General features: G+C 43.8%; 1 protein-coding gene across 3 annotated transcripts in view; it reads left to right on the forward strand.

The window, feature by feature from the left end:
• The first annotated feature begins 1,044 nt into the window (after positions 1-1,044).
• EZR (ezrin) overlaps positions 1,045-27,112 on the forward strand; it is a 47,094-nt gene continuing 21,026 nt past the window's right edge. Inside the window, exons 1-3 of one of the 3 annotated variants that reach the window (XM_077348547.1) lie at positions 1,045-1,278; positions 2,520-2,616; positions 24,519-24,602. In XM_077348547.1, coding sequence (XP_077204662.1) covers positions 2,605-2,616; positions 24,519-24,602 — 96 coding nt within the window. In that variant the 5' untranslated portion in view covers positions 1,045-1,278; positions 2,520-2,604. Of the gene's footprint in view, positions 1,279-1,907; positions 1,977-2,519; positions 2,617-24,518; positions 24,603-27,112 lie in introns of those variants that run through there. The other 2 variants (XM_077348557.1, XM_077348567.1) reach the window with 2 other exon arrangements.

The raw sequence follows: 27,112 nt of genomic DNA on the forward strand, positions 1-27,112 counted from the left end.
GACCCACTTCCCAACAGCACTGAACCAAGGGCCTATAACTTGTGTCACCGATTCCTCTCCCACCCCCCTTCCTGGAACTGCATAACTTTTTGTTCCTGTCCAGCTTCATCACTGGCAGTAGTAGGAAAGATTGTTATTACCTGGTTTGGTAGGCAGCGCATGTAATCTTAAACAGACATCCTGCTAAACCCTTTGACTTCAGTGGATTTAGAATGGTGTGCCTCTACTTAGGAAGGCACCGAGAGTGCATTTAAATTTAACAACAACATTCCACAAAGAAATAAATCAGTGTAGTTTCATGTGACGGAAGAATCTTCATCTGCAAATGTTCCCCTATTACTGTGTTGTGAAAGGCATAACCGTCTGTTTTTATCCATCTTTTTCTTAAAAGTCATAATTATACACACTCACAAATAATTGGATGATATGCAAAAAGAATACAGGCATAACAAAGGAAAAAACGTTAGAAGTATCAACACAAAAATCACAACACAGTATGCAAACTTTTGAGTTCACCAGAAACAGCAAAAAAACTACTTTAGGCCATACCTTTTCCTGCACCTTTATATATTAGCTTAATCAATTCCCACTTCGAGAGATTTGGAATTGGAGCTGAGAAGGGTGTTGTTATGCGAATTTATTTTACCACCACTCGCGTTTTTGTTCTTTGTCAACCCAAACCAAATGTGCTTAATCGCTGGCCAGGTAACTTTGTACTGACTGGAACTTCAGATTCCTTGGCTTGGTCGGGTCTCCACGAGACTCCGGTTGCTAACGCTGTGGCGCTGCGAAGGGATCTCCCGGGCGGGAGAGGAGTGCGGAAACCTCATAGGGAGGGAACCTAGGCAACAATGCAGGCGAGGCTAGTCTTGGCCCGTTAAAGATGGGGGGGGGGTAGATTGTCCCGCCCCCGTTAAGGCGCGCTCTGCCCGGAGCGCCTCGCTCTCTCCTTTTTCAATCACAGAGCTCCGCTAGGTCTCTCACCTTCTCCGGGCCTTTGGGGCCGCCTCCTCCCGCAGGTGAGCCGCCCAGTGGAGCCCTCGCCAGGAGGAAGGCACGGCCTCCGCGCCCGCCTGACTGGCTCGCTTGGCGCGGGGGAGGCGGGGTGGAGGACGAGGCTAGAGTCCTGTGGCGCTCGCCCGCTCCACAGTCAGCCATATTGCGGCCGTCGGGGAAGGGCACGCAGCGACGCCCACAGGACCAGAGAGCGGCAGGGGGAGACGCGTGGAGCTGCTGCCGTCGCTTTGCTCAGCCGGACCCGCGGGGCGCGCCAGCTCGGTAAGGGCAGTCGGACCTCCGCCACTCTCGCCGCGGAGAGCCCCCCGGGGACCGAGACCGAGTGGCGCGAAACTGCTCCGCGCCGAGCGGCAGACGCGGCTTTGGCTACAGGTGTGGTGGTGGGGATGCCCGCTGCCCAGCCCTTTCCTCCGAAGGAGGGACGCGGCTCGAGCAGGCGGCGCCTCTAGGGCGAGCTTTCTTTTATGCGCCCGGAGCAGCCCGTGAGGCGCTTGGCTTCGTCCCCGGACTAACTTGCAGCGAAGTTTCGTGCCCTTGAGTAGGCCCGATCCTTGCGCAAGAGCGAGCCGCTCTCCTTTCAGTTTGCTCCCGAGGAAGCGTGCGCGGGATTGCAACTTGGTAGCTTTACTTGCGAGGAAATCCTCGGCTCAACCTGGTCGCCTTTGAAACGTTCATTTCACCTGCTGAAGAGCCCCGAAGCTAGATCGGGATAGTCCTCGGGCAGTCCGAGTGGGCGGAAGGGCGGCTCCCCTGCCGCTTCCCGAGCGTTTGGCCCGGAGTGGAGGGAGTCCGAAGCCACATGAAAGCCTGCAAATGGAGAGCCGGGCGGGGGGAATTAATGGGCTGCGTTATTAATTAAGGCAGAGTGGCCATCTTGTGGCTTCGGGTCGCGGGGGGGGGGGTCGGTCTTCCTTCCGCAGTTTATTCGAAGAGCACAGGAAGCTTGCGGGAGTTCCTGGGTGAGGATCAGAGCTTGTACCGGACCTATCCAGGGGGACGCCTTTTCCTTCTTAAACTTGAAGGCGAACCGAACCAGCAATTATTTTCTTTAAAACTGTGACTTTGTCCCCCTGCGTTCTTCTGTCCCGTAGAGAACTTGTCTGTTTGCAACTCGCTTCTTACCCAGAATAATCTCGTCAAAGTCCCATGGGTTTCTATGCGGGTAGTAAAAATTCCGTCGTAGTCAGTCACAGCTATTTCGGGGGTTTCTCTGTGATTTTTAGAATTTCCCCCCTTAAAAAGCAATTAAATTATAGTTGCTTCTGTGGGCGTGCGAAGCCAGGTGACCTTCTCTACTTAGGCGTTTTTTAAAAAACCTGGGCGAGGCTGCCGGTTTCATGTTTTCTCTAAAGCTGTGGTGTAACTAAGTAATTATCGGACAGGAGTGAGTCATCCCTGCTTACTTAACGTTCTTAATCCTTAGAACTTCTCTACCATCCCTTTGTCTTATTTAGTTATTACACAGATGTTAAACTACTTCGTGCTTTTTCCTCTCTGTTCAGGCTCCTCAAAGGAAAGAAAGACCACCAAGAGGCTGCTGCATGAATATTTGCTTTCGGACCAACAGAAACACTTCCAGAATTAAACATGCCAAAACCAGTAAGTGACCCCCATGAGCTATTTAAGAAAAAAAATATTATGGAATAATTGTAGAAACTGTGGAAATGCTGATTTGTAAATCTAAATCTTAGCCACACCCAGTTAAACTATTTTCCCTCTGTGACCATCTTTGGATAGTAGTAATTGCATTGGAATTTTTAACCTGACATTTCCATCTTTTTATTAATAAAATTTTAATGAAGCTGTGCATCTCTTCTCTACGAAGTACTTCAGCTTTTTCATATGTCATTAAATAGGCTGAGTTTAAATCTGAAAATGTTTGTTCCAGTTTTTATACACTTCCATGTTTGTCTGTGTGCTCCAACTTTTCTCTGGCTTTGAATGCTAATTGAATTCTAGGTTGTCATTTGTTAAATTTGGTGTCATGCAGGAGGATCTAAAGCATGCTTAATAGGTTATCCCATTTAAGGATGCCTATTTCCTAGAAAGCTTATTAGGACCCAGACTTAATACCTTCTTGTTTTGTAGCTAATAGCTATGGCTTCTCAAATATGCCTTGGTAAAGTTTAATGTGTCCTCTTTTTCAAGTATTTTGATTGGAATCATTACCATGGTCTCCTTCAGACCTTGAACTGTGTGTTCACGCTGAACAGTGTAGTTTTGAATTACTTTTTACAGGTCACATGGAGAGGAAAAGAATTTGCTTCTCTTGCAGAACTGGTATCTAAGAAGTGGTTTAATAATGAGCTTGGGTTGCAGATGGGTGACAGAGTTCAGTAGCACGTACAAGGGAGTTCCTGCTAGAATGATACTGAATTGTTAATCAAGAGCATTTCTGCTCAATATAGGGAGTATATCCAATGAGAAGAGCCTAATGCTGGGAGTGAGTGAGGGCAAAAGAAGAGGACGATAGAGAATGAGGTGGCTGGATGAAGTCACTGAAGCAGTCAGTGCGAACTTAAATGGACTCCGGGGAATGGTAGAGGACAGGAAGGCCTGGAGGATCATTGTCCATGGGGTTGTGATGGGTCGGACACAACTTCACACCTAACAACAACAACCTTATGATTAAGTTATATCTAACTGGATTGCACATATGGGGTGTTCACAAATACAGCTAAATCTTTGTGAATGCTGTACAAGTTCCTGTTTTAAGTTTTTCATCTTTTCTTGACTACGTCCTGATGTAAAGGTAAAGGTATCCCCTGTGCAAGTACTGGGTCATGTCTGACCCTTGGGGTGACACCCTCTGGCGTAGGTATAGCTATAAGAAAAGTCTGTGCTTACAGCGCTAGTTGTTTTTCAGCATCATGTGAAAGAACTGAGGACTTGAGAAATTGCTGTAATAAAGAGCTGGTATTGCTCAGAATGGCAGACAAGGTTTTTAACATTTGTTTTGAGCATTGGAACTTTTTTTGTTGTTGTTCCTGGAGTGTTCTCAGCAGCAAGTTCTGGTTAGTTCATTGGGATGTCCTTGTAAGAAAGCATAGTGATAGGCAGTAATAGTGCTATTCTAAGCAGTGCTTCACCCTTCTAAGGGCTAGACTAGACATAATAGCATCCTGGGGCCACCAGGATGAGGCCACCACCATTTTAAAGGGATCTAAAATATTGTGAGGGCCAGACTACCTGGCTTGTAGTGTGGCTCTCTCCTCTCCTCCCCCAATGTATTTTCTCTCCTCCCCCAATGTATTTTCAAGTGCCAAAACAGCCACAGAGGGAGCAGCTATTTTGGTACCTGATAAGACATGGGGAGAGAGGGAACCAGAGTGTCAGCTCACCATTCTACAGGCATGATCAGATCAAGCACTCGCTGCATTTTTAAGTCATTTTAAAATGGTGACCATGAGGACACCATGTTCAGTTTGGCCCCAAGTCTGTGGAAGTGAATGGGCTTCAAAGGATATAATTCTGCTTAAGATTTAATTGTGAAAGAACTGGAGCCTTACAGCTGGGATGTGGAAGACCAGGAGATCAGATGATTCTGGAAAGAGGCATGCTTTTGTGGGGAAACAAGAAGTTTGCAATTCAAGATGTCATCTGAATTAAGTTCAGGAGATTGTTTTTCTGAATAACTATGTTAAAAAATTCTTTACCTAAAAACGAGTGGCCGCTAATATTTTCTGTATATGGTATGCAGAAAACTGTAATGATATCCTTTGACTAGGCTTTCTCAGCCAGGAAAACCTGTGAGATAGATTTAGATTTTTTTTTAATGGCCTTGGAAGGGTTTCCTGAATGGGTGGGAGTTAAATAATTTTAGAAATATTTTTTAATTTTTAAAGAATTTTATCAGATGGTATTTGGTGCAGAGTGGTAAGGCAGCAGACATGCAGTCTGAAGCTCTGCCCATGAGGCTGGGAGTTCAATCCCAGCAGCTGGCTCAAGGTTGACTCAGCCTTCCATCCTTCCGAGGTCGGTAAAATGAGTACCCAGCTTGCTGGGGGGTAAACGGTAATGACTGGGGAAGGCACTGGCAAACCACCCCGTATTGAGTCTGCCATGAAAACGCTAGAGGGCATCACCCCAAGGGTCAGATATGACCCGGTGCTTGCACAGGGGACACCTTTATGACCATATATGGTCATGTTGACCCACCCCTCCCAAAATGGCCAATGATGGGCTTGAGGGGGTGGAAAGGGGAGAGAGGACCCAGGTGGGCATGTATGCAGCTGTGGTTCCCAATCATATTGAACAGGATCACACCACTTCTGGGGTTTCTTGAAGCCTACAGAATGTTTGGGGGGTTTCCTCAATGGTAAAAAGGCTGCTAAAAGAATGATTGCCTCTGATACCCTTCAAGAAACATTGTTTCTATTTTGCTTGTTCACATATATAATAACAACACCTTACTAACCGTGGCCTGTTCCATATCCTCTTGAATTTCAATGGATTTAGTGAAAACTGTAAGTGTACAGAGGAAAGTTCCAAATGTGAGCACTCCTCTTTCCAAGGGGAGTTGCTTCTACAAAGGTGAGGTCCATCTTCTTCAGTTGGCTGTTTAACCAAGAGCTAGTTCTGTAATCGTGGACATCCTTTACCAGGGCTACTGAGCATAGGTTGGAGTGATGTGAGGAATGCGTAATAATTGTTAGCTGTGTTTGTAGACCTTTTAGGTCTGCAAAGCTACACAGGTGTGGCAGGTTGGACTCTGTGGAAATAGCTAAAGCTGCCACTTGGACAAATGGAAGATGAATGTGTTTCTTGGTTGCCACCCTTGAAGCACCGGAGGTTGGTTTAATTATACGTGCATGTGTGTGGTGGATATTTCTTTGCTTAAGGCTAGCTTGTGCTGCATTTTGATTAAGAATGGTGACCTGGCAATTTAATTTGCCAGTCTGAGTCTTGTTTTGTTTGTCATGATAAGCATAAACTGTGTTGTAGTCTTCAATTTGATTGTCCTTGGAGCAGTGCGCTGACAGAAGTTATGATTCCTGTTTGGTAGATGGTGGAACTGAAGTTGAGTTGATGAGTTTTCCCAGAGACATTCATTCAGTCTCCAGATGAACAATTGGTGTGCACTCTTTGTGACTCACCTTCAGACTGTAGAAAAGGTGTTCTTACTTCTGTCTTGAACATATTTTTCCCACCCTTTCTCCAGGGATCTCAGAGGGGTGTACATATACTCTCTTCCTACTTTTCTCCTCCAGTCACCTGATAGGTAGGTTGGTTAGGTTGAGAGGCTGTGGCTGGGCAGAGGTCACTCTGTTAACTTAATGGTGGACACTAGTTTTTAATCTGACACTTTGAGCACCTCTCCATGCTGAGTCTCCCTTCCTGGCTTCTGTTTGTTGCACAAAATGCAAAATAGGAATACTTGTTTACAAGATCTGCCATTTGCCCAATGCTTTTCCCACAGTTCCCCAGTTTCATAGTAGATTTAATATCAGTCTTTCCAGCTTCCACTGACATAACTTGGATGTAATCAGTCTTAAGTACACCCTTGTGTCTTTTGGCCACCATTGCTTCCCCTGCTGCTGTGCTCAGTTTTTCACCCTTGGTAACTCCTGCAGGAGGCCCTCCTGCTTTCTACACTTTCCAATCAAGCTTTGTATATCAGTGAAGTGAATTTGGCAATCATCAAGCTCTATAATATCGCCCATTCTCAATATGACCTCCTAGACTCCGGTTAGTTACACAGAAATGTTCTGTTGGTTGAGTAAAAGTTCTTTCATCTAATCAACAAAAGCTGTTTACAGGTATGTTCATATATGTATCTAAATTGTGCTTGTCAGCTGGCACCAAGAACAATACCTAGTGGAGGTGAATGGGTTCCTCTTTCTTGTGCAGTTGACAAATGTCAGAGGGTCAAAATGCTGATTTACAATGACTTGAGTCATGTGATTAGGCCAGGGATTTATAGAATCTGTGTCTACTATTACAGGGCATGCTCTGCTTTCTACATAATCAGCATTTAAGTAGCTCTTTAGCTGGTAATAGTTGCTAGGAAAGAGGACAAAGAATTATATGGGGATTACCTGGCTTTAAACATATATTGCTCACATACTGATTTGAGAAGAACAGAGATTAACTTTGCAGTCCTCTAGCCTTTCCTTCCAGTCCTGCCCTCTACCATTCCATTCCTGGGGTGGTTAAAGGAGAGGTGTATGACTGTTGGATGTTTATTGTGGTACATAAAATACTACAATTGCAGTGCTGGAATCACCTTTTACTCTTTAAAGTGTTTTATGGTGTTTATTATCCCAGCTTCAGCCCTGTGATACTGGTTTCTGTCTGTGGTTTATGGCTGGGGGAACAGAGGCTGAGAGTGGGCTGCCTAATAGAAGCCAAGGAACCTGTGTCCTGTTAACAAGTCCTAACTTGCACCAGCTAATTTTAAAAATAAATGTGAGTGGTGGATACTAAGGTTCTTATAATCTGCTTTATTGTAAACATATGTGGTGGAACCTGATCCTGTGAATACATACTCAGGAGTGTTCCACTGTATACAGTAAGTATATGCACAGCTTTTCAAAGAACAAAGAAAACTTGGCTTTCCAGGACTTAAAAAAAAAGAACAAAAGAGGGAGGTGAGACCACCAGAAAAATAATCCACAAAGCCTGGAAGATGGGCCTTCATCCCATATGAGCAACGCAGCATGGAGTAGTGGTTAAGAGGTGTGGTCTCTAATCTGGAGAACTGGGTTTGAGCCCCCATTGTTCCACATGCAGTCAGCTGGATGTCCTTGGGCCAGTCACTCTTAGCCCCACCTACCTCACAAGGCTGATTCTACACAGGCAGAGAAGGCCGGGGGGGGGGGGGGGCTCATATGGATGCAGGGCTAATCCCTGTGTCCACATGATGTTGCTTCCAGGCCAGCTTCCTCCCAGGCCTGGTGCAGGTTGGGCCCTCAGTATCCCCATGCCAAGGGAGCAGGAAGAGCTGGGCCTTGGCTACTCCCCACCCTACGGAGGCCAGCAGGGGAGCGTGGTCAGATTTGTGGCACCACAGGATGGAATGGGATGTTGGGATCGTGTTCTTGTGCAATCCCACCTTCCTGCAAAATAACAAACCCGCAGCAGCTGCGTCTCCCAGGAGGACACATTTCAGTGGTAGACCAGGTGCCTTGCTGAAATGTGTCTCCCATGGGGACACAGAAAGCTGTGGAGCAGGGATAGGCAAACTGCGGCCCTCCAGATGTCCATGGACTACAATTCCCATGAGCTCCTGCCAGTGTTCTCTGGCAGGGGCTCATGGGAATTGTAGTCCATGGACATCTGGAGGGCTGCAGTTTGACTACCCCTGCTGTGGAGCACACAGCTCTGCAGCACCACACCAGTGGCATCACTGGTGTGAAATCATCCCAAATGTCTGTTGTGGCACGAGGGAAAGCAACTGTAAGCCATTTTGAGATTCCTTCAGGTTGTGAAAAGCGTGGTATAAAAGTCAACTCTTCTTCAGGAATTGTCGGTATTGACAGAAATATTTGCACTACACTCTCTTTTAAACCTCCACTGTTGAGGAAATCTGTCAAAAAGCCCACCAATCCTGTTTATCTCCATAGCCTCCTCTAATCTGATCCAGGGCAAGCTGTTGCAAAACTAGAACATTTTTGTTCTATTCTCTGGCTTGCTATAGCTTGGGCAGCATGTGGGTTTGGTGGTGGGTGGGCCTTATGCTTCATCTTTAATACAGGCACCGGATTGACAGAAGACCGACTCTTGTCATATGGGAGTATTACTAGGCATGGGTTTAAAATTAGGACAGAAAATAAATGGTTTTTCTTTAGGACCAGCAAGTTCTAGCACTGCAGTATTTATCAGCCATTAAAAAAAATGTACTCTCCCTTATTCAACTTCATGCATGCTCTAGCTCTTCACTGAAAAATATGGAGAAATGTGCAACCAGTTGCCTCATTACATTTCAAGAGGTGATGGAAGGAAAGCTGCAAGAAGGTTTTGAAGCTGGTTCTTGTCATGAGATAATTAATCTTGCTGCATTAATTAATTATTGTGTGCCCTGTTTCATAACGTTCTCTCCTCTGCTGCTTTCCTTCTTTCATTTGCTTTCTCTCCTTAATGTTATCAATGACAACTGCGAGGATGAGATAGAAAATCTCAGTGAAATCTATGCTGCTGTGGATTGTTCCCTCTGTTTGCCATGAGGAATTTACATGGGGGAGGAGATAGGAGGAAAGAAGCAAGTACCCTGTCTTGTTGTTCTTAAAAAATCATTAATTCCTGGTCTCCTTGTTGTAGTTTGGCTGTGTGAAACAATGTTTTAAGCACTATCACCTCTGTACAAAAAAAAGTTTAGTCCCCCAAAGCTCATCTTTAGGTTTAAATGTTATGCTTTTATTTTACTCCATTCCCTTCAAAGCACCACACTTGCTTCTGTGCAAATAGCTAACTTGATTATTTTAAAAGAAGAAATCACTTGCAAATAGCAGCTAACATATTTCCCAAATAAAGCATGCAGCGTTTTATAGACTGAATAATGGACAGCTGAGTGTTATTCCTAAATGCCATGGTGCTTTCTGTCCCTGTCACCTTCCTCCTCTTCCTCCCTAGTGCCACTGAAAACCTGAGTTCAAATGTGTCCTGGCCGGCAATGTATTTAGAACTGTTTGTTTCTACATTATTGCCCTTCCTGCCACAGGCATCATGCAGCTTAACCCTATTAACGTATAAATCCATCCAGTTCAATGGGATTTACTCTCAAGTAAAAATAGATGGGCTCTATCCCACAAAAACATATGTTATAATAAGATTTTGTCAGTCTTTAATGTGATGCTGGAGTTGGTTTTGATGTGCTGCCGCAAACCAACAACGGTTTCCCCTCTGAAGTGCCACCCAAGGAAGTGGGCCTAGAATTGCTTAATCTGCTTTCCAAGTTGCAGCCCAACTTTTCGCATGGCCACTGCGGAGGAGGAGGAGGAGCCCACTTTCTGCCCCACTTACATTTTGTCATCCATAGAAATACCGAGACTATCTAAGTGTGTTTGTGTTTAACAGGTGCACTTCAAAAAAAAAGGGGTGGGTGGGAGTCTCTTGTGGCATTTAAGATAATTGCCTGATCAATAAAGTTGGTACTTTGTGATATAGAGCTGCACATTATGAATAAGATGTTGATACTGGCTGCAGTTTTGGAGGTAGCACTTAAATCCAGATCAGATTTTGTCTAGCTCTGATCTCATGTGCCATTAAGCCATTGTAAATGTCCCTTCGTTTGTCTGCCGTTGGCTGTACCAACAACTTGGTCCCTGTGCTCTCCTGCTCTGAACCCTCTGTCCTTGTGTGTCCTGCTTTTCCTGGCTATTATATCATCTAGATCAGCACTGAAGAACTGAATGACTGGGGAGAGGTCTAAATGACTGGGTGGTCTAAACAGTGCTATTCCAGGAAGTGGTCTAAACAGTGCTATTCCATCCCTCCCCCCAATGATCTTATTCAGTAGCCTTCAATCTTAGGTTGTGCATCCTCTGTATCATTTGTGATAACTGCATTAAACACCTTCTGATTGCACTCCTAAATACTAGAGGCATAATATAATATTGGTGTGCTAACAGGTAGGACTTAAGTCTAAGTTCCAGATATTTTGATCATAGGTAGCTCTCAGTACATGATTACTCCCTTGTTCCGATGGAAAAATGCTTCATCACTAGAATGATGATTAAACTACTGAAAATGCATACATTGTTCTCTACATAAAGATACTTGTTTAACCCAAGTCTTAAGTGCCGACATCCATGCTACATTGGACACGTGTCAGGACATGGGTTCCCAACATGACTTGTAGTCAAACACTGCATCAGGGACTAGCTTTTTTAAAGGTCTCTTCCAAATGGTGGAAGAAGGAGCTTAATTTCTTCTTTCCTGTTCTTTCTAGCGGAAGATGACATAGATGGGCCTGTTAGTCTCTCCTTTTGGCTCTGTATGTCTATTCCCAGGGCATGTGAAGCCAGAGAAAAGTGGAAACAGACCCCTCATATGTAGGAGGGAAGTATGAAGTTCGTATTTCCCCTTCACAGCATTTGAAGCCATAATAGGTGATGCAGGTTTAAAGGTTAGCTCCAATTTGACTATTAGTTAGGTCAGACACTCATGCCCCAACATGTGTCCAATGCAACTTCCTATTTAGTCCTCTCACTAAGTTGTATTTTGACCTGCTTTAGTGCTTCCAACTGTAGATATGGAGTTCATGTTGATCAAACTTGTTCTGTGTATTACATTCTAAATAAGAAATTTAAGGCTAGAACAGTGTTTCCCAACCCGGGAGTATGTGAGTGGGTGGGTGGGGGATTGGAAGGGGTCCCTGGCATTTCTCCTGCTACCTTAGCTAGGCTTGGGAACTGGTTGTTTCCCTCATTCCCCCTTCTCCTCAAGCATGAGCAGTTTAGTCCGCTGATGGTTTTCTGGGATGGGAGGAAGTGGAGCATGCGTACTTATTCCCATCTTAAACTGTCTACTGTGTCTGCCTTACCCACAATCCTCATCAGGCTTGCTTGTTAGTATTTATGCTCCTTGGAAAATGTTTCTTTTCTGCGCCCATTTTCTCCAGGGAAGTTGATTTCTGTCATCTGAAGATGAGCAGTAATTCCAGGGGATCCCCAGGTCCCACCTAGAGGCTGGCATCTCTAACCAAGAGTTACTGTACTTGGATCCTGCATAAGGATTTCTCCCTTCCCAGATTTCAAGGCTGTGGCCAAAGCCTGAGCAAGGCAGCTGGGATTCTCTGGGCAGGAGGAGGTGTCCTCCCTCCACCAGAAGCCTAGATCTCGACTGCAGCTTCTTCCTGCTCACCTTCCTACAGTGCAAGCTTGCAGAAGCCAGCCCTGCTCCTGACTGGGAATATTCACCAGACGGGCTGCCAGCTAACAATAAGAACATGAGAGAGGCCATGATGGTTCACACAGTCACCAAATCCCAAGGCTCATCAAAAGGTCCACCAGCAGGGCCAGAACTCCTGAAGCCCTCCCACTGTTGCCCCCCAAGCGCCAAGAATAAGACCATCTCTGCCCCAGTCAGAAGAACAAAGAAGGTGCCATGTTGGATCAGGCCAATGGCCCATCAAGTCCACCAATCTGTGGCCAACAAGAGTCCTTGAGCCACACAGGGAAGGTTGTGTAAATTACAAGTCCCCAGAGTCTCTGTGCCAGAAACCAACCAATGGGAAAGTGCTTCTGGAGTTCTGACCCTGCTGGTGGGCTTCCTGATGGCACCTGGTTTTTGCCCCCCCCCCAAGCTGGCATCTCTTGCAATGTGTGAAAGTCAAATGGGGGTGGGTCTAATAGACATGTCAATTCTCATGACACAGGAAGAGGCCTGGTAACACCACTTCCTGCGATGTGGGAGTGGTTCTGTTGATGTCATACCCAGTGGGAGTGTCTAGGTGATATCACTTCCAGTGGCACATGACTTCTGAAGGTGTGGCCAGCTGACATCACTTCAGTAGGGGTCCTCAAAGCTGAAGAATACTTCAGGGGGTCCTCCATGGACAAAAGGTTGAAAAATACTGAGCCAGAATGTGAGCTGTATTTTGCCTCTTCTTTAATCTGCATGGGAACGTTTTGTGTTAGTATTGTCACATTCTTGGGAGTGGAAGGTACTGCTGAGCTAGAGATTTAGATTATCAGGAAAGTTTGAAGGCATAGGATGTCCTTTTCTTTCCCTCCCAGGGAAAAGTTAACAGGGGCGAGGAATCGACAGATGTATAATACTTTTTTACCCTCCCCCCCTCCCCAAAAAAAAACACCCAGAGCCGTATGGAAGGGTGGTATAAAAATCCAAATGAATAAATAATAAGATGAATTGTAATGTGATAAGGATTATAATTCCATTAGCATGTGAAATTGTACTGTTTGGTTTATTGGTGAAATCTGAGGTATAAATGCCATGTGTACATTAAGTGATCTCAAGTTGCATTTGACTTGGCAACCCTATAAATTAATGTCTCTCAGAACATTCTGTCATTAACAGCCTTGCTCAGATCCTGCAGACTGAGTGCTGTGACTTCTTTTATTGGTCAAATGCATGAGTTTGGTATTTTGTTTTAATGTTAAGAACTATAGATTGGAGAAAGTAGGTAATACTTTCTCATAATACTAGTACTCAAGAGCACTCAGTTAAGTTGATGGCCGGTAGATTCAGGGCAGTCCTAAGGAAGCAACAAGCAATTAAAATGTGGAATTCACTGCTAGTGGGATACTGATGGCCACAAGCATAAATGGCTTTGAAAGAATGATTTAAAAGCCCATTTAATGGTCCATCAATGACAAGTAGCCATGGTGAGTTAAGGGAACCTGTATTCAGAGGCAGTGTACTTCTGAGCTGGAGGGCTAGGAAACAACAATGGTTAAAGGTCCTATGTCCTGTATGTTGGCCTTCCTGAACAACCGGAGTGAAACAAGATGCTGGTTTAGATGGACTATTAATCTGGTTCTCTTGAACTTTTAGTCTTGCCCTGATAGGAAAAAAACAAAAATCCTGAAGGTGTGTTATTTGGAGTAGGTTGTGACAATATGAAGCCTGTGTGAATTGTGTCTGTGACTTTAGATACTGAATTTAACAATGTTGGAAACATTGCCTCTTTAATAATGTGTTCATGTAATATGAAAATTAATCATATAAGCAACAAATCTATCCTTGCAAGAGTATGTGTAGTTTAATGTTCTTAGCATTTTGAGGTTATAAAACCTTGTGTTAAAGCAGCTAATGCATTGCAAAAAAGAACATTTCGTAGGAGAAATATTTCATTTTTACAGTAGAAAAGCTGAATATAGTTATTGTGGAGAACTGTATTTTGGCTTTAATCTCCCCCAACCCAAACCTACTTTCTCATCTTTCTGAAGTTTCTACTGTTTCCCCTGTAGGGGCTAACACCTTTACAGTGTTTATGGTAACATGTTTATGGTATCTAGCGTGTTGCTTCCCCCCCCCCCCAATACCATAAGCTGCCTTCTGCATTATAATGCTTTCTAAACGAAGCTGAACATCTGTTGTTGTGGCATTACCATCTTGTTTGTTAATGAACTTTCAATTTGCATATAGTTGTTTTGTTAAAGCTGTCCACTTAGGGAAGTGTTTAGTACAAATGCCTGCTCATTCTCTTTGCATTTGCTCAACCTCCTGTACAAAGATCCTGTTGTTCTCTTAACAGCATGTGTGATACAAAGGCATATGAGTCACTTGTCACCCCAAATTAGGCAGTGCTAACTGACCTATGTAGATAGAACATGTGCTTCATTTCTGATATTCTGACAGCAGGATTAAGATTTCCTCCTTGAAAACAAGTTATTCAGATTTGTGGAGAGGGTTTTTTTTTTGTAAGTATAAAAGTTCCAATGATCCAAATCTTGGGCTAGGTATAGTGGTTAACAGCAGCAGCCTCTAATCTGGAGAACCCCGCTCCTTCACATGCAGCCAACTGGGTGGCCTTGGCTTGGTCACAGTCTTGTTGGAGCTGTTCTCACAGAGCAGTTCTGTTACTGCTCTGTCAGCCCCAACTACCTCACAGGGTGTCTGTTGTGCAAAGAGGAAGGGAAGGTGATTTTAAGCCTATTTGTGACTCCTTCAGGTTGTGAAAAGTGGGTATAAAACCAACTGTTCTTCATCCCAAACAGATAATGTTTCAGGCATCCTGAGACATTCCCAGGCTTTGATGATGACTATCTGCATGCAATTTCTGAGATACTCTTCTCACTTAGTCTGATGAAGTGTACATGCACATGAAAGCTTATCTATAACCATTAATGCCTCTTATATTTGTGAAAGTTTTTCAATTCTGTCTGGGTTACACCCCTAGATTGACGTGGGATGCTGTTCAGTGAACAGATCCCTTTGTGATTTTCATGTTAATGTTATGAAGTTGTTCTAAGCAGGCAAAAACGTTTTGGTCCAATCTGGGTGCTTCATGGTCATGTTGTGCTCTGGCTTCCTTATCTGCATTTAAGCCAAGATTAGTCTTTCAGTCTCTTTGCCCTTTGTAAAGGGGCAAAATACTTGCCTTAAAACAATTAACATGTTGTCTGTGCCAATCTAATTTTGTGTCCTTTTAATGGGGATTTTAATGGGATTTTTTTATCAGACGTTTGTAAACTGCATGAGCCGGCTTCAGGAGTGGTGGGGAATAAATCAAATAATAATCAAAATCTGTTAATTTAATTTAAGGAATCAGAATAATGGAAGAACTGTCTTTCATGTAAACTATGAAACTGTCACAAAAGAGAATATAAAAATAATATGACTGGATGAATGTAGGGTAAGCTAGAACCAGTGAAGGCTTTCTGGGGTGGTCTAGGAGGGGCATGGTATGACTTTCTGGGTCTGACCTGGAGTATTGGAGCCCAGCAAGAAATATGTTCCTCAGAACTTGTCAGGCACTTACACACACTTACATATCTTTTTTACTTTGCATAGCATCTTAAATATTTTTGATGGGTTACTGGGTTGTGCTTACTTTAATTGGGGAGTCTTTTTATTTGAGCCCTTAAAGGCTTTCAGATATAGCTTAATACTAAGGCAGTAGTCATCATACAATGCCCTCTGAATATATATATTATCTATATACCATGAGGTAATTGCTAGTACAGTCAAAATGTAGAAATCTCTCCCATTTCCAAATGTATACACCACAGAATTCTAACCTTTTATTGTTTAGACTTTTATGGTTTCCAGCTCCACCTAAAACTAAAATAAACAAGCTTCTTAAACCAGATGGTAGAGTTTTCCTTCCTAGATGCCTGTTCAGATATTTTTATATGGCCCTATAGAAGATGTTTACAACAGTGTCCGAGTGGTTATGCAGCTGTAGCTGACTGATGTTAGATTATGGAAACCATAGAGATGGAGTGATAGAGCAAAGAGGAAATTGTCATGTCTTCACATCTGTAGTCTGTCTAAGTTAGCTGTGTCTACTCTGACAGCTAGTCTGGCTTGTTTAGGTCTATTCACATCCCCCATAGACCTGGGTCTCTTGATTAGATGCCAGGTGTTAAATCTGGGACCATCAGTATACAAAGCAGATGTTGTACTATTGATCTGTAACCCCATCCTTTCTTTTGTGATTTGCTGAACAACTTTGTGTCCTAGAAAGACTGAGATATACATTCATTGCTTTTAATAAAGGAAACAAATAAATATGATACAGAACAAACTATGATGAAAGAATGGCCCCTTCAAGAAATGAAGAATGCTGTTACTTCCCAAATCTAAGAAAAAACAGAGCGCTTTTCAGCTTGTGTAGCTACTTAATCCAGACTTGAAAATATTTCAAGGGATAGGCTGTTAACCCTAGGCAGAGATGTGATGGCCTAGATAAATTAGGGAGAAGCTGTGTGTATCTTATTTATCTATTTACAGCTTTGTTTGCAGAAACTATAGTATTCATACTCCAGAGCTGCTGAGTTGCCCTGAGTCTGGTGAGATAGGATGGAATAAAAGTTAAATAAATACATATCTAAACCAAATAGTACAGCTTTATATGGTAATTAAAAATTATCCATTTTATGTCAAATCATCAAAATGTCTAGGCTTGATAAGAAAGTTGTCATAAAATTTTATCTTGGAATTGCATTTTTTCTATCAATGCTTTCTGAACATCATTGACGTGCATCCATATGCATAAGTTATAATGTCCAGAAGTACTGTATCTATTCTGTTTGCAAAGGAGATAAGAAGACAATAGATAATCTTCTCTTATAGCTTCTCCTTCACCTCTTATTCTCAGCACTGACTTATGGTCTTAATAGACAGTCATCACATAGGACATGGCTTGCTGTAACTTCAGTGGGAATGCCAGCATTTTTCATACTGTCAGTTGTTATGTCCTCCATCACAGGAAGAATTCCAGTAACCTCTAACATAGACAAGTTCACAGCATGTCTGGTTGGTCTACTGATGTGGTGCAGGTCACCCACAGAGCTTATTCAGGCAGACTGAGTTGGAGGAATTGCTCCTATTTCAGGGAAAGTACTTTGTATTTTATTATTTCTAGTTTTCCCTCAACTCTCACGCCAGCTACACAGTTTGGTGTAGTGGTTAGGAGTGCGGACTTGTAATCTGGCATGCCAGGTTCGATTCTGCGCTCCCCCACATGCAACCAGCTGGGTGACCTTGGGCTCGCCACAGCACTGATAAAACTGTTCTGACCGGGCAGTGATATGAGTGCTCTCTCAGCCTCACCCACCCCACAGGGTGTCTGTTGTGGGGAGAGGAATGGGAAGGCGACTGTAAGCCGCTTTGAGCCTCCTTCGGGTAGGGAAAAGCGGCATATAAGAACCAACTCTTCTTCTTCTTCTTCTTCTTCTGGTAGGCTTAGAATAGGAATTCTTACAGCTCAAACATTGACTTTGTGCTTTACCTTGCATAAGAATTTTATTACTTACATGTTTAAATCTGTGGGTTTTAATTTGAATCAAGAGTTCCAGTAGAATGCTTATTTTGTGGAAAGGCATCATGGAAGTAATAGTTCATTATAAGGAAGTATCTTGCTGACGTTGTATCTTTTTGAGTTAGATGAGATCTTTTAAAAAGGCACACCTAGTTCCTTGAGCCTAAGGGATCTTCAGGCATGTGTTTACAGAGCAATAGTCTTCTGTGCTGCATGGCAGACCATTATTTAAAGAAGACGGAAGCAAATTATGATATGCTAATAGGAATCTTCTGTTCATGGAGAAAGAACTTGGAAGATCCCACTAAGCTCCCCAGCCCCTTGAGCATGCTAAACTTAGGTTGCAAACCTATACATTGCAGAGGAGGATAAAGGTTCTAAAGAGGCATCTGCATGGGTACAAATACATTTCTCGTATCCCTATCCATGGTTCCTCTATATATTTGTGAAACAGCCTGGGGGGTGGAACATGTCCGGCTGTTCAAGTTGGAATAGGGCCAATTAGGGTGCAACCAGCAAAGCAAAGCTGGCTGCACCCTGGTTGGCCCTGCCCCTCCATCTCCTGCCCTCCATCCCTGGACTCTAGCCTCTTTGCTCTCAGACGCACCTCAGTGCCTGGAGCCAGCAGCAGATGAGGGGAGAGGGCCCTGGGCCTGCTAAGCAGGGCCTGCAGACTGCCTGCTAAGGAGCTCTGTCCCGGGCCTGCTAAAAAGCTGGCCAGCCCCTGCCCACTCCACTTGATCTGGCTGCAAGCTGCAGCCCAAAGCCACCTTAAGCTGCCTGGCCGGGGTCCCGGAGGGGACTCTTTCAAGGCCCATTCTTAGGAACGGGCTTTGAAGCTAGTTCTCATATAATGTTGAGTGTGTAGAAATTGTGGATTGATCAGTTAAAACTCTTTTACCTAATATCAAAGAGGCAGTGAAACTTACGAATTACCAGACGATCTATGCAATGAAGGCTATATTATTATCCTTGCACTGAGATGGGAGCTCCATTAAAGATGATAAATAAATCAAGGGTCTGAAGCAGCATAACAAATTTAGCCCAGTGGCACCTTTAAGACCAACAAATTAGTATACAAGGGATGAGCTTTTGTGTACACGAAAATCATATTGTATCTGAGGAAGTGTGTGTGCATATAGAAGCTCATTCCTTGAATACAAATTTGCTGGTCTTAAAAGAGCCATTGGACTCTAAATTTGTTTCAATGAAAAACTAAACTAAAACCAGGACAGTCTCACTCTTTAGGAAATTTAACTACAGTTAGCTTATACCCCAAATGAAACTTACTTTGTGTTGCTGGACTCTGTTAAAAAGTGATATGAACTGTAGGTCATTTTGGGTCACTCAGCTGCTTTTCAAAAACATTCTGTCATTCTATGAGAAATCAACTGCAGATGATAGAAAGCCTAGAGTTTATACTGTTCCTCTCCCCTCCTCACAGTCAAGCTTCTTAGCATTAACTTTAACCTGTCCTGAGAAGATGACCCACATAAAGCTTCTCCTGACCTTGATGTTGCTGATCCTCAGACTAGCTGTAATCTGCTGCATTGAAATAAAAAAACATGCTGCTAAGAAAACATCCCCATCAACTGCACCATATTAGCTAACCTTGATAAGCTTCATACAGAGATATTACCTAGCTGGTGTATTGCAAAATGTATTTCTTAGAATCTCTTAAAGCACACAATTTACAGCCATGCCACCCTGAACATATCCCGCCTCATCTGATCTTAGAAGCTAAGCAAGGCCAGGTCTTGTGAGTACTTATATGGAAGATCTCTTGCCACACAATTTATGCCATAGATGCATAAATTCTTAAAGAATTTCCACGAGAGTTCGTAATACAGTTCAGTGTAAGCAATAATTCACCCTACAGTCATGGACATAAAATCTGTAACTGCTCCGTGGTGTAAATAAAAGGCTAAGGGGGGGTGGGGGTGGGCCGAGTCTGGGATGGGGGGGCAATGATTGGCCCCTTGGTCCCAGACTGCACAGCCAGGAGCTGCACAACACCTCCCACTCTGCCGCCGCCTCCAAACGCGGGGAGGCCGCGTGTCCCTGGAAAACACCTGGCACAGCCGCCAAGAGCCACTCCCTTCGCCCGCTGCAAAGGCCCCAGGAGCACGGCCAGCCGGTGGAGGGGCATGCCATCCAGAGCACCACAAGACTACTGTCTTCCCCAACCCCCGCAGGAAATCACGAGCTACTTCTCTGCGGAGGGGAGGGCCCGGGGCCGAGGGACACGCGCTCCGCCCTCTGCGGCATTGGAAAGTTGCCGGCTGCATAGCCGCCAGCGTACGTGGGCTGCTGTCACTGGAGCCGATGCTTGAGACTTTGCTCCTCTCACTGCTGAGTGCGCCTGAGTCCCCGTGAAGCCCCGTAAGACTCCACCACGTGGCCGGTCCAGGCAAGCGCCTCTGCTTTTCGGCACTCGCTGGGGAGTGGTGTAGCCATGAAAGGTTTCCTGTGGCCGTCAGAGGGACGCTGGGGATGGGGCCAGCTGGGGAAGCCTCCCCGCGTGCCTCAGAGCAGGCTCCGAGGCCCGCAGGGAGTCGCCCAGGGGGGGCGCCCCTTCAAAGCCCGCCTGTAGGCTTTAAAGCCTAGTAAATAGTATATTTTCTGTGTATCTGCTAAAAGCTCGCATCGCGCATAGAACGTACCTCCATTGAAAAACAAAAGGTGGCATCTTACCTAAGGCTGGTGGAAATTCCTGCAGTTCTGAGGAATTTGTACTGAGAAAAGGCTTGTTAAGAACTTTTGAAGAGCCACTGAGTGTAGTATTCCCCAATCCCCAGCACCGGCACACCACCGACCGTGCCTCCCTCTCCCCCCGCGCCGCAGCACTCACTGCCGCTTTGGTGGCCGAATTGCTCAAGCCCAGGGGAGCAGGAAGCCCAAGGACCGGTGGGGGGGGGGTAAGAGGGAGAGTGGTGTTTGCCGCGCGATGAGTGCAAACACGCAGGTGTGAAGCTACCACGCTTGCGTGTTTGCACCCACACCCCTCCCCCATTGCTCAGCGCTCTCCCTCTTCCCCTCCCTGGTCCCTGGGCCTTCCCCCCCACCGGTCCCCGGCTTGGAAAAGGTTGGGGACCACTGACTGAGTGGATAGAAGGCTCCTTAGGCTGAAAGAAAGCTCTAAATGTTGCTTAGTGTAGTTGTAGAATTCAAACAGTTGTGTTTGAGATTATAGAAACCAGGGGAATATAACCACTTGCCGTAAGGTCATGGTTGTGCACATGGAAGTCTTTAAGATGGGGGAATCCAAGTGAGAAGTATTTGTGTGTGAAGTAACCTTGAATTGGCAGCAATGTTTTGCTGCAGTTTGGACTTTTACAATAATACATGGAACCGAGACCAAATGCATTTCAACCCAAAGGGTCTTTCTCAATGGTTAAGTTATTTTAAAATGCACTATTACAGTAATATTTAGGGCTTGCTAGTATGAGAGAAATAATAGCTCTTAATCTTTCCTTCATGATTGAGTGTAAATTTGCTTTATGTGGGTAGTGGTTTTCACCAGGAAGTGTAAACAATATATGAGAGTTGTGGCTTTTGTGTTCTGCAAGGAATATAATTATACATGTTCTTTAAGGAGAGGCTAGAACAAAATCTTACCAATTTAATTATACCAGGTGGGGTTGTGAGGCAGGTTTTCTTGGTTGAAATACTACCCTCAAGATTTGTACTGAAGAATAGCTTCTTAAAAGCTCTTGGAGTAATTAAATCAAAACTCCACACTTTGCATAGATGTTCTGGGATACACTGAGAGACATTGTAAAAAAAACAAAACAAAACAAAGCGGAGGGGGGATATTTGCTTCCACACTCCATCTGCTGGTGTTTGATGTAGAAGAGGTGTTTTGAAAATCCAAACCTCCTTCAACATTTCTCATACTTTGTTTATGAAATGTAAGGAACTATAACCTAAATACATCATTTGCATATATTCTGAAACTCTTTCTTGATGATCTTGTAATACTCAGACTAAGGTCTAGCCACAACTTTCTGATTCTCAGTAGTAGGAACCTGGTGCTCTTCTTAAATCTAACATAGTAGCCTTTCCACTTCTGAGTGTAGTCCTTACTATGCCATTTTTCCCCATGGAGATATTTATAAATAAGCTCTGTGTGTGTAAGAATAAATGAGTAGCTTGGGTGAAATCTATTTCTGTTAAAGCAGACTGTTTCAGCAGAATATCTGTAGTGTTTCTAAAGTATTCTGTTACATAGGTACAAAGGTACATCTGTCTCTCATACCTGATACCATGCAGCATCCACTGTCCATAACTTGGGTGTTCATGGTGGGCTGGATTGTCTATTGTCTCATAGTTAAATGGAATCTCTTATTCAGAAGTAATAGATAAATGAGGAATGTCACTTTTATTTCCTGCTTATACCTCTAGGATGACTATCAGAGACAGAGCACTCTGGTATGTTGGGTTTGGTCTGATCTTCACAGTGCAGTCTTAATAGTGTGTTTCATTAGTGTGCTTCAGTCTGCCACAAGAAAACAACTGGTCAAGCACCTGCAGTAAAAAGCAGCCACTTGGGCCCGTTACTACAATATGATATAACATCTCTATAATATCCTCTATGCAAGCACCGGGTCATGTCTGACCCTTGGGGTGACGCCCTCCAGCGTTTTCATGGGAGACCCAATACAGGGTGGCCTTGCCAGTGCCTTCCCCAGTCATTACTGTTTTACCCCCAGCATGCTGGGTGCTCATTTTACCGACCTCGGAAGGATGGAAGGCTGAGTCAATCTTGAGCCGGCTGCTGGGATCGAACTCCTAACTTCATGGACAGACAGCTTCAGACAGCACTGTGCCACAAGAGGCTCTTCTAAGTGGATTACAAAATACTAAAACAATTCAGTTAGACAGCATAAGATATCAGTATTCAATGAAGTAGGACTAGGGTTGCAAATTAGAAAACAAAACAACATCAGAAAACATGAGAGAAGGCATGTTGAATCAGCCAATGGCCCATCAAGTCTAATAGTTTGTCACACGGTGGCCAAAACCCAGGAGCCATCAGGAGGTCCACTAGTGGAGCTGGCTTTACTCCACATGTTCTCCCATGGTTACCCCCCCCCAAGCACCAAGAATACAGAGCATCATTTCCCCAGACAGAGTGTTCCATCAGTACCTTGTAGCTAAGAGCCACTCATGAATCTCTGCTCTGTATGAAGCTGCCTGTGCCTCCTGCAACAGTGAACTCCACAGTAATTTTAATTATTTTAATGGTTCAATTATTTAATGTATTACCAGTTTTTAATTACACAAACCGCCCTGAGCTGGTATATAGCCGGGGGAGAGGCGGTGTTACAGAAATTTAATTATGAATAAAATAAAAACTGACTCTCTGGGTGAAGTACTTCCCTTTATCAGTTCTAAACCTACTTTTCATTAATTTCATTGAGTGCCTGTGAGTTATTGTACTATGAAAAAGGGTGAAAAGTACTTCTTTTGTAAACCTCTGTCATGTCACCCCTCAATTGTTATTTCTCTTCATAAGGATGGTGTTGTATCCACTTAATCATTTTAGTTTCCTTTTTCTATACCTTTTCCAACGCTAGAATACCTTTTTTTGAGGTGCAGTGACCAGAACTGTACACAATATTCCAGTACAGTGCAGAAAGTGAATTACAAGGTAGAAGGATGGTATTGTAAGACCAAGATTATTCATACAACTAGGGGCCAAGCCCGTTGCATTCAAAAATGCGATGGGCACTAGATTGGGGGTAGGGCTGGGAGAACTCTGGATGGCCTTCCCCACAGAACCTGGAAAGGCTGCAGGCTGGATGCCCTGTGCAGGGAACTCACCAGCAGGGGCAGCTCTCACACAGCCTCTGAGCCTTGGAGGGAAGTGGAAGGAGGAGGGGGGTGGTCAGGGGTGGGGGATGGAAGGTGATTGGCTGGCTGCTGGACAGACAGGCAAGCCGGTTGGAGGAAGAGGCACGGGGGCAGGACGGCCTCCCTCAATGGATGTTAAGCACTTGGCGCTTAAGCCATGGGACAAAGGATGGTCTCAAGGTCTTACCAGAAATATATTATGTGGAACAGATAATCATTACAGTAGACTACAATCCTGTTCCCTTATAAAAAGACTCTTATGGACTGTCTCATTATTTATTATACTGCAGTTCTAATCCCTTTATACGAATGTCCCATCAACATATCTGTTTTGCATTATGTCTCAGTGAAAAAGTTGTAGTATGCATGAATCAAATAAACAAAATCTCTTGTACAGAACTGGCTGTGCACTAGACTTCAGTAGTCATATGTGAGCCGTGCTGTACAGAGGTCAGAAAGAGGCACGAGAATGACACATGTTTATTGGATTAATGTCGATTGGCTTGGAAAAAGAATTTGTATCCTTTTACCTCCTTAAAATCCCAGAATAACTCCCGCTCTTAACACAGACCCTCCTCCTGGGGTTTTATGTCTGAAAACCTTTCCTTTAATATAATGATTATTTGTCCTTATTCCAAAAGGATGTTAATTGAGGTGTCAAGGTCCTAACAAATAATGACCATGGCTCAATATAACAATGTGCTGTGGAATTAAAAATACAAAATAACTGATTAATTGCTCTTCATGAACAAAGCTTCTGATAATCTAAAGCAGGGGTCCCCAACCTGCGGTCCACGGCCTGGTGCCGGGCCGCGGTTCCCCCTCCCGCCCCCCCACAGTAAAAAACTTCCCAGGCCACAAGCTTGCGGCCCGGGAAGCTTCTTACTGCGGGAGGGGGGGGGGAATCAGGGCCGCGCCGTGCATCTAAAATGGCAAAGTGGCGCACATGCACGATTTTGGCCGCGCATGCGCACGCGCGGGCGGGGCAGTTGCCCTGCTGGTCCCCAGCTGAAAAAAGGTTGGGGACCACTGATCTAAAGGAATGGGGTCTGGAGAGAAATGCTCTGATCACACTTCTTAAAATTGTAATGGTCATTAATATATGTTTTAATTTAACATTGTGTTTTGAAAAGTGCTAATTTTATTTCCAAATGATGATGATAGAGCTACAATCTGTATGTAAACTGCAATAAGTTGTTTAATTCTTGGATTTGTGCTCCTGATTTCCTTATCCATCACTTGTCTGTCTCCCTAGGTGAATGTTCGTGTTATTACTATGGATGCAGAGCTGGAGTTTGCCATCCAGCCTAATACTACAGGCAAACAGCTGTTCGACCAGGTTAGTATGAATAGGTGCAATATTTTCTGTAAAACTGTAACACTTTTCTGTGAATGGCTGAAATTCCTGCTTTGTAGCTTTTTGAGGATCTGACTCCATATGGATTGAAAATAGAAAGGAAATATCCTTAACAACAATGTACTTTTGTGGGTACCTAAAATCTAGCAAAGGGCCTTTAACTTCTGGATAAAAGGAAGATGGAGGAACCATAGAACTAAAATCAAGAGTTAACTTACATAATTGGTGACTTTTGGTATGTCTGGGTCTGTCAAGTCATTCAGTCAGATCAAAATTTAATCAGTTTAGGGCAGCGGTTCTCAACCGCCCTAGTGCCGCGACCCCTACAGCAGGGATGCTGCGGGCATGTATGTTCTCACGCCTCTGCTGCTCCTCCCCATGGTGCTGGCCTCCTCTGCACAGCCTTGGTGAGCTCCAAGGTGGCGTGGAGGAGGACAGTGCTATGCCCCCACTGCGACCCCCAGGAAAGGGCCGAACAACCCCCACGTTGAGAACCAGTGGTTTAGGGATACAGGAAAGCTTAGGTGTGTGAACCCAAATAAGTCCCTTTGCCACACCTGCCATGTGAAGAGTATCCTGAACCACTAGAACACAAATCCTAGAACACAAAAAAATTAAAAAGGAAGCTTAAGTTTCATTTATACTTGGCTTCCATCTTGACGCATAACAAATTTTCTGGGAAGGTAAAGATGGAAGAGAGTCAGATGTTTACTCAAAAGGTAATCTTATTGGCCTAAGCGAGATACAGAATAGAAAGGGGGGAGCAGGACAGTAGCAGAGAACAGCAAGACTGAATTATTCAGTGGCAACTATACAACAGCAATTTACATCTGGCAGTTGAATAAGACATACTCACTGTGTACAATTTTGAGCCAAATACATAAATAGTGTTATTTTGAGGGGGGGAAAAGTTTTGTTCTGGATGGCAATCAGCCTGAGGGCAGGAGATCCTTGGAGTCCCTAGGTAGGCTAGGGTGCTGTGGGAAGTGACCAACTGGCTATAAGACAGGCAAAGGAGAGGCCAGAATAGATAGGGCAAATTGTAGGAAGGAGAAACAGAATAGAAGGAGAAAACTGCACCTGTCTTGACAAGGAGGGACCAATGATTTCAGCATCTAGTGATTGTGGGAGAAGTGGGAATCCTGTGATTTCAGCATTGGAAGATAGACTGGGAACAAAATAACTACAAAAATGGAGGGATAGAAATGCCTTTATGCACTTTGCTATCTCAGGTCCCCTCATGGGGTACTTGTGAACTAATGCTGTTGTAAAGCTGCTCTGTTTCATAGGAAGTCTGTGTAAAATTGTGTTGTATTTCCTTAGACATCTGTAATTTTATTTTTGTGGGTTGATATTTCTCCCCCATCCCATTGGCCTTGTAATGTAACAGAGTACTTTGTTAATAAATATGCTTCTAGGTTAACTGGCTGCTAATGAATTATTGCTAGGGTTCAAATACAGGTTCTGCTGCGTTAAATCAACATAAGTAATTGTAGAAGTATGTATTAATCATACTTAAATTACTTAGCACCTGTCATTGCTGTGGGATTACCGGATTGAGAAAAGAAAATACCTTGTAATAAAGGGAAGCAATAATGAATTAATATATCCCAAAGGGTTTTAATGTGTTTGCTGTGTATAATTGGAAACAGACTTCGGTTTTGTTGTTCTTGCTTAGCAAAAATGACATTACAAAACTTGTGAATGGATTATCTCCATTATTCTACCTGATTACTTCAGAATCTTCTTCAGAGATTTTTGTGGTAGTGGTAGTGATTTTAGAAAATCTATGGAATGTTTATGAGGGAGTATAAACATTTCTTAAATGCTATTAGACAGTCGGGATAGAGACACAGAATGATCCCCTTGATAAGGTGATTGTATGCAAGAGTGGTTACCCTCCCGCTTGGAATTACTTTTCATTTCTACAACAGGGATCCATTGGTAGATCCATACCCACCAGATATTGGTATTTGTAGCTAAGTATACATGGGGCCTTTGAATTGGAATGAGACTACTAGTATAATCGTAGGAATGTTTCTATTAGTGAGAACTGAAATAGTTTTAAAAGTAATGCATTATAGTCTCCTTCCAAAATACTTGGAAGTATACATGGAACAGTTCATGGAACTGTTTGAATTATTAGTAATAGAGCTTTTAATAGCTTTTGGGGGTTGGATTGTTCTTCTCTCAGTGGGTCTGTGTTTATGGAAGAGGGGACAGCTGCCAATTGGAAATGTCAAAAACAGTAGTTGAACAAATACATATCTGACACCGAACAGAACATCCAGATGCCATGAAACATAAGAAAAAAAATGTTATTTTTTCTAGCACTAATTTTAGCAGGTGTATTAGGGAAAGAGCTAATGGTAGCAATATTGGCTTGTATTACCTAATGATAGGGCAGGAAACCTCTGGACCAACATGGCAGAACCTGTAACTTCCACCTCTTTTGTAAATTCCTGCATTCAGCTGACAAAAGAGATTTTCTT

Source organism: Paroedura picta, chromosome 1 (assembly GCF_049243985.1).
Source record: "Paroedura picta isolate Pp20150507F chromosome 1, Ppicta_v3.0, whole genome shotgun sequence".
In the NCBI taxonomy this organism is placed as follows: domain Eukaryota; kingdom Metazoa; phylum Chordata; class Lepidosauria; order Squamata; family Gekkonidae; genus Paroedura; species Paroedura picta.